We start from the raw sequence: 13308 nt of genomic DNA, 5'->3' as shown, positions 1-13308 counted from the left end.
AATCATATCTCTACAAGGTGATGAATATCTATCCTAAGGTGGAAGGGGTTCCCAGATACTTGAAGTTATTTCTATACATGAGGACATGGTTATTGACTGTAATTTTTAAGTTCCTTCAGAACAAGGATGGTGAAGACCATTTTAGTAACTAAAGTATTTGTATTTCTTACCCAGTATTATATGGGAGATTGTTATGTTCATTTTCGTTTAAAGGCAGCAGTAGAAAGAATATTTTTCGATGGGTGAACATTAAAACATTGCTTTAACTAAATGCTTGGAAAAATTAATGCATATGGAACAAAATAAAACACATGTTCTCTGAAACTTTTCTCAGGTCAGTGTTTATGAGCATCAGGCTGACTTATTCCTCCAACTGTTTTGGGTTTGTGTGGCGGGGTTTTGGTAGCGGCAGAGGTGTTGCAGGGGTGGTTCCTGTGAGAAGGTGCTAGAAGCTTCCCTGGCTCCAAGTCGGACCCACCGCTGGCCAAGGCCAAGCTCATCAGCAATGACAGTGGTCGCGCCTCTGGGATAACGTATTTAAGAAGGGGAACCTGCAGCAGGGAAGGAGATTGGAAGGTGAGAGAAACCCCGGTGCAGATACCGAGATCAGTGAAGAAGGAGGGGGAGGAGGTGCACCGGAGGAGGTTGATGCCCCCACAGCCCACGGTGAGATGGCAGGCTGTCCCCTCCCAGCCCATGGAGGGGAGTGGGGGAGCAGATGCCCACCTGCAGCCTGGAGAGAGAGGAGCCCACGCCGGAGCAGGTGGATGCCCCCAAAGATGGCCGGGACTCCATGGGAAAGCCTGCACTGGAGCAGGCTGTGCCTGAAGGACTGCAGCCCACGCGAAGGACCCACGCTGGAGCAGTTCGTGAAGAACTGCAGCCCGTGGGAAGGACTCACGCTGGAGAAGTTCATGAAGGACTGTCTCCCGTGGGAGGGACCCTGCGCTGGAGCAGGGGAAGAGTGAGGAGTCCTCCCTCTGAGAAGGAAGGAGCAGCAGAAACACTGTGTGAGGAACTGACCCCAACCACCATTCCCCGTCCCCCTGCGCTGCCGGGTGGGAGGAGGTGGAGAGAACTGGGAGTGGAGTTGAGCATGGGAAGGAGGGAGGTGTGGGGAGAAGGTGTTTTAAGATTTGGTTTTACTTCCCATTACCCTGTTTTGATTTGATTGGTAACAAATTAAATTGATTTTGGTTTTTTTCCCCAAGTCAAGTCTGTCTTTTGCCCATCACCATAATTGGTGAGTGATCCCTCCCTGTCCTTGTCTCGACCCACAAGCTTTTCATTCTGTTTTCTCCTCCTCATCCCACCAGGGTGGCTGCATGGTTCTTTGTTGGCTGCTGGGCTGAAACCGTGACACCAACCTATGTTAGTTAGTTAACAGGACAAAACTCTTTATAATCTCTTGCTCTGTTCCTTACTTTGTTGGAAGATAGCTGCTTTGTTTTGGTAATAAACACAGATATAGGACTTACTTCCTAAAGCGATCTTTTGTAATATCAGAGTGGCTGTTCAGTGAAACAGCCTAGCAAAGGAGCAAGTGTGATCTGGCAGTTGGTGCAGTAAAATGGTTGTGAAGCTCCCCATACTAAGTATATCCTGAAAAATCTTTTTTTCCCTTTTCTTACTCTTCTGTGTTGAAACATGCTTTGCTGCTCTCTGTGCTATGATCTTCATGCTTAAGGAGGGCAGGTGTGAGGAAAGAGGGCTATTTCCTGCTGCCTTAAAGGAAAGTATGACAGTCCCATCATCCTGGCTGCACAGGAGGTTATTAACAAGATTGTTCTTGTGGGCTTCATAATTCTGATCAGCCTCAGGACTGATCTGCAGGAATCCCAAAGTCACGCCTGACTGTCAGCCTCCATCTGCTACTTCAGCATGGCATGAACTCCTCTGAGAGAGCGAACAGTTGTAACCTGGTGCCTCCTTTAGTTGTAAAATGAGTAAAAGCTTCAGAAACCCAGAGGGGTTGATGCTGCAGGCATTTATCCCATCTATATGACCAGCTGGCTGTACATACACCACTTCTAAATGTGGCCTGCTTTCTCTACTCTGTTATATTCCTTTTGTTTCATGCAGGAATTGGTACAGTCTTCCCTCTCCCCTTTTCTTCTTTTCCTGATGTTGCTTGTGTTGCACAATAGTGCATAGGAGAGCTGTTCTAGGGAGAGCCTAAATTCCCAAGACGAACAGGTCAGGTATGAGCCCACTTTAGGCTGGAAAGGAGGATTCAGTATAAAATCAAGTCAGTTTGGGGATGTAGGTCATCAAGAACTGTCAGTTCGTAATTTTAAAAAATTACAGTAAGCGGAAGCATGTTGTCAGCCTAAATGTGCATACAATTCTCAAAGATAATAAATAGAAAATTTAAATGCTTTTTCTTTCTGTATAATTCTGTTATCCAGAAAACAATAATGTTATGTAGGAAACTGATTTAAAAAAAAAGTCTCAGGAATATACTCAACATCAGAAGAGGCAGTACTGAATTAGCAGGGATGTGCCTTAAGTCATAGTCAAGTCTATTGGACACTACCACTCCTGTTTTGCTGAAATATTTATTTAGGTGGCCAGGTTCTCCCTGTCAGAGATTTGGTTTTAATGTTCTTTCCTTTAGTTTTACAGCAATAAAAAGCACATGGTGTCCTGCATATCAGTGCTTTGCAATGATTTAAAACAATAAAAACAAGTAAAAGTTGGAGTAATTTACCCTTTTTACTACACAGTAGCTCTCATTGCCAGTAGAAACAGTCATTGTTTTGGCTGTTGCCTCAGTATCCATCTCCTGGTGCTCTGAAAGGCAAAACAAAGCAAAGCAGGACTCAGAGCATGTCTGTAAGTAAGCCAGGCTGGTCTGTGTCAATCTGTACGGACTTAAAGGAGTCTGGTCTGGGATGAGTGTGGACCTGAGCTGCCCCATCCATCCTGTCTGAGACCCGCGCAGATTGCTCGTTTGCTGAAGCACACAGGTACCAAAAGCTCCTAAAGAAACGTAACTGGTTCTTTCTGAGGTTATCCAGATGCGTTGACTTTGTAGCCACAAATCTGGCTTTGAGGCTGCCTTCACATTGGCAGGCAGCATAGCCATCCATTTTGGGACCCGTGGTTGGAAGACATGTAGGACAGTTGAGGCTACCTGATGGTCCCTTCTGGGTCATGCCCAGGCCAGGATGTGTGCTACATCCAGACAGTGTCTCAATGAGTTCGCTCAGAAAACCAAAAACCTGTATGTAAGAATCAATACTGAATTTGCAATGAATTTGTAGAGAGTAGGAAACCAGTGGCACCCAGTACTCATGGGCACACACAGGACATGGGCTTTGGATCGAGGAAGAGCCTGCAAACTGCCCTGATGTATACTGAAGAGCGTACTTTCCTGATCGTTGAGTATCTTTCCCTGAAATATGGTGGCTTGTGACACTCCTTGATGGTTTCAGCATGGTCTTGCACACCCAGTGCTGAAACTGGACAAGGTCCTTACGTCTGTGCCAGAGACATGAAGGATCTGCAGCCACATAACCTTCCTGCTTACCTAACCAGATACAGGTGGATACTAGGATTTGTTGGTTGGTTTGTTTTAAGCCTGTTCTTCCAAAGGGAGTAAGGGGTAACCAAGGCCTCTGTCCCTCCAGTTCTGGTTGCCAGCACTTCTGTTATCTCCTTGTGGTAGGAGAGAGAGTGTGGGTGTTCTGCTGTGGGATGCTGCTGGGCTCTTGATATGATCTTACCGAGAGCCCTGGGATGGAGCATATTCCACAGCTGTACATATTGTTCCAGTCAAAGCTCTGGTTCTCCAGTGAGAAAGCTGCTGCTTTGTCTCCTGCTGCCCTCCAGGTCACATCTTGCTGTCCCCAAAAGTTTTTGATGCCCCATGCCTATGGTGCACACAATGAGAGCAGTAGCAGGGTCCCGAGGGTGTTACAGGCAGTGCAGTTTCTGATTTCTGTCTGTGTTCATGTTCTTCCTTTTTTTATTTTAAAACTGGGAAGTATCAAACAATAAGCTTTGGTTTAAAAACTAATTAAGATCACCATTGCTCAAGTGCTGCAAAGAAATACAGGGTAAAGCGATGTAATGATACTCACCCTCTTCCCTGCTTAGAAACCCCACCAGACACCAACTGTTCACCATTGTGGTGTGCATCAACCTTTACTCTGTTATCAGTAGCCTGCTATTGGATCATACTTTCCCTTTTGCTAATACAGAGAGCACGCTCTCACAAATCCTTTACAGGTCAGGATCTGAAACCACAGCCTCTGTTCGTTTGGCCTTTTTTTTTTTTTTTTTTTTAGTTAGGTCCTGCCTGGTGCCATGTGATGAAATGTAGACGTTGCAACAGCAGCACTTTTGTACCACAGAGAATGAACCTAGAGGACTAGCTGAGTGTTGGGGAGGTGTGGGGGCTGATTGGTTTTGATTTTGCCTGAATAGGTGTGGTTTGTACTTCTAACACCACGCCAGAACTCAACATGAAATTGCCGAGGTTTATTTCCTTCTTTTTATTATGAAAATGCTTTAATGTTTCAATGGAGTTTTTCCATAAGCATCTTTCTTCTCTAGATGTTTCCGACTATTAAAATTAGAGTTCGTCCATGTTAAAGTAGCATTAGTTTAGCTGTTCAAGGTAAGCAATGCTAATAGGCAAGTGTAGTGGTGGTGTGTAAAAGCCAGCATTTACTGAGTAAAGTTGGTGTAAAGAGCTTAAGTGTGCTGCCAGTGAACCTGTAAACCATGTGGTCATGTGCACTACCCGTGGTTTAGTTCAGGGATTGTGGTGGCTGTGGTGGTGTTGCATGCTCGTGGTGGTGGTATAAACTGGTTTGTCACGCTCTCACTTGTGCCCTGTGTCAGTTTGAGGATTCAAGGATCCCTGACACTGGTTTCCACTCATGGCTATTTCACAGGTGGTTTTCTTGTTGAATGTCAGTACTATACTGAGCTACGAGACTGAGAAGTACAAACAAAATCAGTCTGTTCTGCAAAGCTCCCTGCCTGATGTCACTTATGGTTACAAGCCCTTGATCAGAAACCATTTTTCTAAAAATCGTGATCACAGGATTGTTATCTCATGTTCCATTCTGTATGTTTCTGTTTCTTTTCAGGGAAGGATCATGTTTGCAGATTTATTGGCTGTGGAAGGAATGAAAAATTTAATTACGTGGTCATGCAGCTTCAGGTGAGTTCTGTGCTTCCCCTCTCCACCCTGTCCCATGGAGATGGCATCACAGGGAAGGATTTACAGTGAGAGAACAAGGCCAAGCACTGGTGTAGAGACTTTGTTGTAGATAAAAAGTGGGTGGAATGGGAGACAGTGAGAAGGGGTGATGTTGCTGTGATATCCCTTGGGATAGCTCCAGTTGTCAAGATGCGCTAAGATATTTCATAGCTCTCCTTCTCTGTTTAAGATGGCTTTCTCTCAATTTTCTGGGGAAAGCACTCGATTCAGAATGCTTGCAGGAGCTACCCACAGTATCGTACAGCAGTGGCAGCTGTTTGAAATATCTCCTGCTGAGCTCTGTGATGCAGCATTCAAAATACTTGTCTTGTATGAGAGCTCAGAGTGCGGTGGGAGCCCGTGGTATCACACCAGCAGCACAGTCTTCTCTGTGAAAAGGAGTGATCTCTGGCTCCCCTGTCTCTACCAAGCTCAGCAGTAGCTTTGCTTCTGCTGTGAAAGTGTTTTCTCCTGTTTGAACACTGCTGATATTAAGTCAGTATGGGTAAATACTTGGGTAGCTAGCACATGGGGACTGCACTGCTAGACAGCCAGCTACTCCTATCAGAGTTAGCCAGCTGAAGTCTTACATGAATGTCTACACAAGCCACATTAACAGCAGGAGCTGCAGGGACCTCTGCATGGTTCAGCATGAAATTTCACCAAAAAAACGTATATAGTTAGATCTTCAGACCCCAGATATGGTGGTACTGTCATGAAAACAGCTTTCTTTTTCACGAAAGCGCTTTCTTTTACAGCATGCAGTCACAGGAGAAAGAGTTGGAGGGGAACAAGTGGGAAGAGATGGCTGAGTCAAAAACACATGGAAGAAAGGCCTTTAAGGAGAGGGAGATTGTCCCTGGCTCGAGGGGAATACTTTCAAACTAAAGGTGCTTCTTTCTGACACAGTTGCCTTGGAAGCTGGCCTGTTTCAGCACCTGTCATAAGAGTTGACAGGGAACTTGTCCTATCTCTCTTGCAGCTTGTATGATCAGGGCTTTGCTGTGCAAAGCACTGTGTGATTATACAATACAAGCCTACCCTTCCCCTGAAGACCTTCCAGCCCATGTCATGTTTCTTTATGTGTAACTTGGGTGATAGAACATGCCGACGGAAAGTGGGAAGGTTGAAGCACTAAGTAATGAGAAGTAAGCTGCTGCATAAACTGGCAGGTTATTTTTGATTGGTGAATGCTGATTGAAGTAAAATAGACACCAGCAGACCCCAGTACTTCTTTAAAGTAAACTTTTGATTCTTTTGAAGCATAGTTCTACTACAAGGCAGAAATATAAAACCGGTAAATTCCTGGTGCTTGGGTTTGCCTTTTATGCACTGCTGGCATCCTAACTGCTGTTACAGATAGAAAAAACCTTTTGCTCTCTAACCAGCCCTGGCTATTGCTGCTGCTGCAGTGTGAGTGTGAATATGATTCTTGAAAGAGCTAATCTGGAGCTCATGGAACAGCAAGGCTTCTAACCCCCCAATCCTGTCCTTAACAAGCCTGATGAAGATGACTATACCTTGGAAAAAAACTCTGCAGAGAATCTCTTACTTTCTAGCCTGTTCTTGACTATGTAGCTGAGCTCATAGAGTAGGCAGAGCTAAAAAGCCTTTCATTATTTGCAAATGAAGACTTTGATACTTAAAGCATTAGCTAGTTTTGCACCATCACTCTTCAGGCTAAACTTCTCCTTCAACTTCAAGGTCTGCTGAGACATGGTTTATCATGTGTCCCTCTGACTGTTGTATACTGCAGTTCTCTCCCTTTCTCTTTAGTCACTGGGACTGAGGTGTCCACTCTAAGCTTTGCAACTCATTGAATCTGCTGTTTCTTAGTCAGCCTGATGGTGTTTATTTGGAAAATAATGCTCATTTTCTGTCTTTTCCTGGAGGCAGCATAGGATATTCACGTGCCTTGGGTTGTTTCTGGAGAGCAGGTGTCTGAGACTGTCTCCCAAATCAGCTAGGGAAAGTTAAGGCAGATTTCAGTGTGCGGCTGTGAAAAAAATCTGCCTTTCCCTATTATCATTGGATAAGAGAGTTGGTGTCCAAGGAACCACTTTACAGTGGAAAGAAAGATCTGCTGTCAATTCAGCAACTCGGATCTTTCAGGATAGCAGTGACAAATCTGTGCTGCCTCTAGTAAACTGTCACAGAAATTAAAAAAGATAAGCACTAGAGAAGTAGCTTAGTCTTATTTTGTTCATGCTAAGGAGCAAACCTGGGCCGGTTGCTGTGGCTTGGCTGTATCTGTATTAGCTGACCTGTATCGAGTGTGGTTGTTTAAGGGACAGAGCCCTGAAGTGAAACACGGGTCAAACCAATTTGAGAAACTAGTCATACATTAAAAGAGCCAGTTGCAGTTGGCCCCTTAAAGTCTGTAAATAACTTGAGAACTGGAAATGGGTGGATGAATGGATGGCATTTCATTGGTTTGGAGAACAATCTGTGTTTTCTTGTCAAATGTTTGGAATCTTTTTTATATCTTCTGTTGTGAATTTTGTTTGAATACATCTGGACTTGTATTATAAGCATGTATGTCTTTGCAGAAGCAGAATCAAGAGATTCTATAGTATAGTGATAATCAGCATGTCCCTATAACTTTTGTTCTTGATGCATGTTCTCTGAAACAGTGGACTCTTATTCCTAATGTTTTTGATCAGTTGATAAATGCATTAGTTCTGTGGATTAGAGGGGTACTCTGCCATAGAATATACTCATTTTAACACCTTCTTTCTCTTTACAAATCTAAAGAGGTATAGACAAATCTGAGATGACAGAGATCAAAGAATACTGTGATTTGTCTGGTGTTTAGTCTGGTGTGGGGTTTTTTTGCTAAATAGTCTTTATTTTCATGCACAGCTAGTAGACTTTTTTCTCCCCAGAAATTTAATTAACTGGAAGTAAATTACCGATTTTTTAATAAGTATTTTTTAAGTCAGTGGAAGAATCCTCCTCTCCTGATTTTGGGTATGATTCTCTTGATAGACACCTTTCCCCATTGTGGTGTTGCCACAACAATGTTGACTTGAGCTTGAGCCAGACACTTGTGTGCTAGGGATTTTTTGATGAAACTGCTTCTATGAGCTGTAATAGATAGTGGCTTCATGACCTGCTTATCATATTTGTACTGCTTTAATCTCTAGATGGCCCAGAGAACAGACAAAGGTTGTTCTTAAATCACCTTCTGTATAGTCAGGGTTTAACAGTAAGGAGATGCTGGGCTCATACAGTCTGAGGCACTGCTGTCCATGCCATGCCTATTTCCCAAATAGCACATCAGCTGACTTCCCAAGATAACGGTCTGGTATCTTCTTATCAGGAAATACATCACTTAAAAGTTAAAAGGAGGTGTTGGAAGATCATATACAAGAAATAAAGGAGGCATAAGATGAGCACCTGTCTGATTAGCATTTCTGCTTTTGGGGGATGCGTGTTAGAACTTGCAGCTGTGAAATGCTATGCTTTAGTGTGATGGTTTAAGTGTTTTATTGATTATTTCAGGGGCGAAATCTTGCAGATCTCAGAAGGAGTCAGCCTCGAGGGACTTTCACGCTGAGCACAACGCTGCGATTAGGCAAACAGATTCTGGAATCAATAGAAGCCATTCACTCTGTGGGATTCCTGCATCGTGACATCAAGCCTGTATGTTGTTTTGGAAATTTTCCTTTTGGTTGTATGTCTGTCTGTTCTGCTTGGGTCAATAAAGACAGTCTGAATATGGGCAGGTCTCAGTGGAGGCATTTAGGCCCCCTTGCACACTCGCACTGTCCAACACTTTGGCTATTTTCTATAAGTACAGAATAGTAATGTAGTATTGTCATTCCTTTAAGTGCATAGCAAACTAGTTTTTATCAGTAGAGGCTGCTTCATGGTGGGTTAGTAGGTGTCAGTCAGACTTGTACCAGTCAAGATCACATGACAAAGCAATCTAATTTTGAACAATCGTTTGGAGTCCAACCAATTATTACTATAAAAGGGGTTCAGAAAGGATGTCTGGCTCTATGACCCATGACTTGAATAAATGCTATTTCATGTATTTGACTTAGCTAAATAGTCCTCTTCATCTTTTCTTAGCAATTACCAAAAAAATTGGAGCACAGTTTCCAGTGTTGGAAACACTGTCACAATGTTGGTCATCTGCCTAGGTGAGGCATCAGTCACTAATGTGACTGGCCAGAAATCCTTTAGCAGCCATCCATTGTGGTAAAGGATATAACTTTAAGATAGGGGTTAAAAAAGAGCTGCTCCATTTGCTTGTTGTCAGTTTATTTACTCAGAACCAAACCCAGTGGTTTTTAGATGTCTGAATGTTCAAATAAATTTAGGTAATGCATGGGGATTCATGCGCATGGGGATTCTGGGAGTTAGGGCAGAATAATGCATGCTAGTAGCTGAATCACAAACAGAAGCATTTGTCTGCAATAACTCCAGCCTGTTATGCAAGTGATGGAGCTCTAACTGCAGAGCTAGTGGTGTTAAATGTAGCTCTTTCTCATAGCAGCTGAAATTTAGCAAAGATAATGTGAATTTTAGTTATTTTGAGACTCCACAGTCACTTATCTGCAAAGTGAACTTCTTAACATGGCAGTGATTCTCTAATCATGATGTTTAAGATGTATCTTAAAATTCTTCTCTTTGACTTATGTTTCCACCAGAGGCATATGGGGCTATATGATAAAGTTTTGTTAACAAATGCACTCTTACCCAAGTTGCTAGTATCAAATTGATTTTTTTCTTTCTTTCTTTCTTTCACTAGTCCAATTTTGCCATGGGCCGCTTACCTTCAACATATAGGAAGTGCTACATGTTAGACTTTGGTCTGGCCCGTCAGTATACCAACACTACTGGTGAAGTCCGGCCAGTAAGTAAATTTTAAGTAATTTTTTTTCCACTTCTGCAACTGCTTAGGCATGGAAAGATTTTGTGATTTTGTTTGTTTTGTGGTTGTTATGCTTGGTCATTATATTGGACTGCATTTTCTGCAAGGTGAGAAGCAGCAGGTGACTTCAACTGAGTTGGGATTCTAAGAAGGAATGCTTGCTTTTGTCTTACAAGGTGTGTGGCTTTTTTTCTTTTTTTTTTTCCCTTTAGAATAATCATGTTTTCCACAGGCTTGGAATACTTACTGAGTACATTATGGCCAAGCAAACAGGGTGAGGCCAGTGCTGGCCATGGAATTTCTGTAGTCCCAGAGGACTGGTTTAGTTCAGTTCTCTGCGATCTGGGGAACCAGGTCGGTGCGTTCCTAAAGCTTTTTATGAAAAAAATGCTGAAAGTTAGAGGCTGACCTGATCTCTGAGGCTGAGCTTACTGTGAACTGCAACCTGTAATGCTGTTCTCACCCTTGCCTGTTTTGTGTATATTGCCCTCTGTCCAGATTTCTTAGCAGGACTATTACAGCGTGCCTGCTTGGAGGGGAGGTAAGGGCAGGGGGCATAACTTGCGCCATGTGACATGTGCATTATCTTCAGTCCTTTTACCAGCACTGTGTTATCTGGGGTCACTCATAAGGATGCAGTACGCTTCAGATGCTCTAGGTATCAGTCAGAGCATTCCTAGTTTTATTTCGGAACACGGCGCCAGCAGGGAGGGCTCAAGACAATCTCTCTGTTTATCATCCTAGGCTTATACCTTTTGGTCTGCACATCTTTTCCATCTGCAAGATAATGGTTGACAGTGTGAGACTGTGACTCTGTAGTGCAGGATATGGTTGGGGAGTGGGAATAAAGCAAAGATCAGTGAGTGGATTTTGTGTCTTTAGCAGATAAACAGAGCTGGGGGATTTTTCTTCTATTTTTTCTTCTTTTTTTATAAGTCTTTTCAGTTGGACATTGTAAGCCTTTTCTTATTAGCTGTAGATGGGAGCAGCCCTGAAGGTTGTGTGTCTGCATCTTATTCTTAAAAAGACACACACTAGGTACTACTGGTCTTCCTTGTCAATGCCGTTTAGTTTGGGGATAACCCTTCTCCATATTGCTGTTTTCAAAATGCAGCCCCACTCCTTTCCTCTTTCTGCAGTCAGAATTCAAGCCCATTATGGATTGAAACTGGCATTTGGTTTTCTGCAAAATTTCTTCATTGCTTCAGTGAAGCAACTATGTTTTATGTCTGTATTTCAAGTCCCATTGTTTGAATACTGTTCTTTCTTTACAATTAAAGAAGCTAATTTTTCCAGATGTCTATTCTTTTGGATCCTGTCTTTTCTTCCTTTCTCCCACTAATTTAAAATTACTTTGCTTTTATTTTGCTACATCCATAGAGAATACTCCCAGGCCCTGTTTTTGGAAACAGCACCACATCCAGCCTTGACATTTTTTAGAGCAAAAGATTCTTCAGCTGTTTCTCGCAAGTTGTGTCCTGCTTGGGTTGATATGGGTGAGGTGGGGCTTTGTTAGGACGCAAGACTCTGAGAAAGTTGGTCTTAACTCTGGTGGTTGGCTGCTTGCTTGTCACAGATGGGTCTTTTAGAAGGACTAATGACACATAATCTTTTCCTGAAAAAAGACGTGGGAATCTCCAGAGGGGTGGGAGTATGCTCTGCTGAAAGTGGTAAAAGGTCTTGGTTTGTTTGGGATGTAGGAGGATCAGATGGGGTAAAGTCTCATATACCTAATGTACCTATTCTGCCATGCCACACTTCAGGTGGTGAGGCTTCTTGACAACAATGATACAATAAAAAAAATACTTATTTACTTGAATCCCTTTTAACATTCTGTTATAGTCACCAGGCTTTTCGATCCTTTTGTGTCCCTGCTGCCTGATACCACTGTTGAGTCCCACTTACTGGACTGAGACATTTGCCTAGAGAAGCACGGTGTCACTGGTGCCCAAATAATGCACTGAGGATTAGGAAGGAGATGGGGGTGAAGGGCAGTATGACAAAAAGTGAAATGAGATTTTTTTGTGTTTTTTTTTTCTTTTTTTAATTAAGAACTTTATCTTTTATTTCACCAAAGAGATTATTTCAAGCCAATAAGGTAGATTCTTCTTCCTCCATTCTCTTTCAGTTCCTTCATCCATGAAGAATACAATTCCCAAATTTATAACATGATCATCTTGAGCCTAGGTTTTTTGTGATTTGGTTCTGAGGTACAATACACAAGATAGGTAGGGGAAGGAGCTCACTTCTTCTGGAAGCATGTCTGAATTTTGCTGTCAATCATATTCATTTATTAACAAACATTTTCTGCTCAAGTAGGTTCTGTGCAGTTTCCTACAGTTTCAGAAGCATTGTCATACTTCATGAATAATACCATAAAAAGTATTTGCTGTTTTCACATCCTCTGAAATTCATAACCTCAGTCTTGTTTGTCAGCTTTTCAGAAAGACTCTGAATGACTTGCTAGTAATGCAGATAATGGGCCTGGCCTTTAGGATGCTTTGGTCTTATTTTGGTTTTTTTACTTACCTTTTGCCTTCTTATTTTTGGTCACTTTTCTTGTTTTTTTGAAAACAAGTTTGATTTTGAAAAAGGGAAAAGCCAGTGATTCTGTGGAGCAAAATCCTCTAGAAAGCTGTGTTGGCACTGATTTTATGTATTTACTTTTTATGTGCAATTCACTGATGCCAAAGAGCATGCATTTCTTATGTGAAAAGGCAAGGAGCTCCTTAGTAGGCAGATAGCATAGACTGTCACTAAAAGGTCTCGTTCTGATTTTCTAGAGGTTGATTAAAGCTTTGAGGTGGGATCATTTCTACTCTCCATGATCTTCATGGAGCATTAGTTCCTCCATTGTCAGCTGTTACCACTCTGGCTTTCCAGACCCTCTTTCAAGGGTTACCACAGTAGCTTTTACCTAGGGAGCTGTTATTCTGCTAAGCTTCTGATGAGTAGTATGTATTTGGTTTGTATGTAACCTCCTTTTACAGAGGATAGCTAGTTGACAGTTCAACTTGATTGCTCAGCATTTATAAAGTTATGGGCCACTTAGCTTAACGAAATCCAAATTTATTCTGAATCTGAATTTATTCTGTGCTTCTAGGAAAACAAAACTGTTCTACCTTATGTGGGATGCTAATATTAGCAGAAATGCTACTTTTTGGAAAAAAAGCTGTTGTTGCACAGATTTGCTTTCATGGGAACAGTCTCA

General features: G+C 42.5%; 1 protein-coding gene across 2 annotated transcripts in view; it reads left to right on the top strand.

Moving 5' to 3' along the window:
- Positions 1 to 13308, top strand: part of TTBK1 (tau tubulin kinase 1) — a 102797-nt gene that overhangs the window by 17751 nt on the left and 71738 nt on the right. Inside the window, exons 3-5 of one of the 2 annotated variants that reach the window (XM_075042390.1) lie at positions 5103 to 5176; positions 8720 to 8860; positions 9975 to 10079. In XM_075042390.1, coding sequence (XP_074898491.1) covers positions 5103 to 5176; positions 8720 to 8860; positions 9975 to 10079 — 320 coding nt within the window. Of the gene's footprint in view, positions 1 to 5102; positions 5177 to 8719; positions 8861 to 9974; positions 10080 to 10254; positions 10274 to 13308 lie in introns of those variants that run through there. The other variant, XM_075042391.1, reaches the window with a different exon arrangement.

The sequence above is a fragment of the Buteo buteo genome, chromosome 12 (assembly GCF_964188355.1).
Source record: "Buteo buteo chromosome 12, bButBut1.hap1.1, whole genome shotgun sequence".
Classification (NCBI taxonomy): Eukaryota; Metazoa; Chordata; class Aves; order Accipitriformes; family Accipitridae; genus Buteo; species Buteo buteo.
Note: the sequence above shows the minus strand (reverse complement) of the source record. Positions and strands in the feature narration are given on the sequence as shown.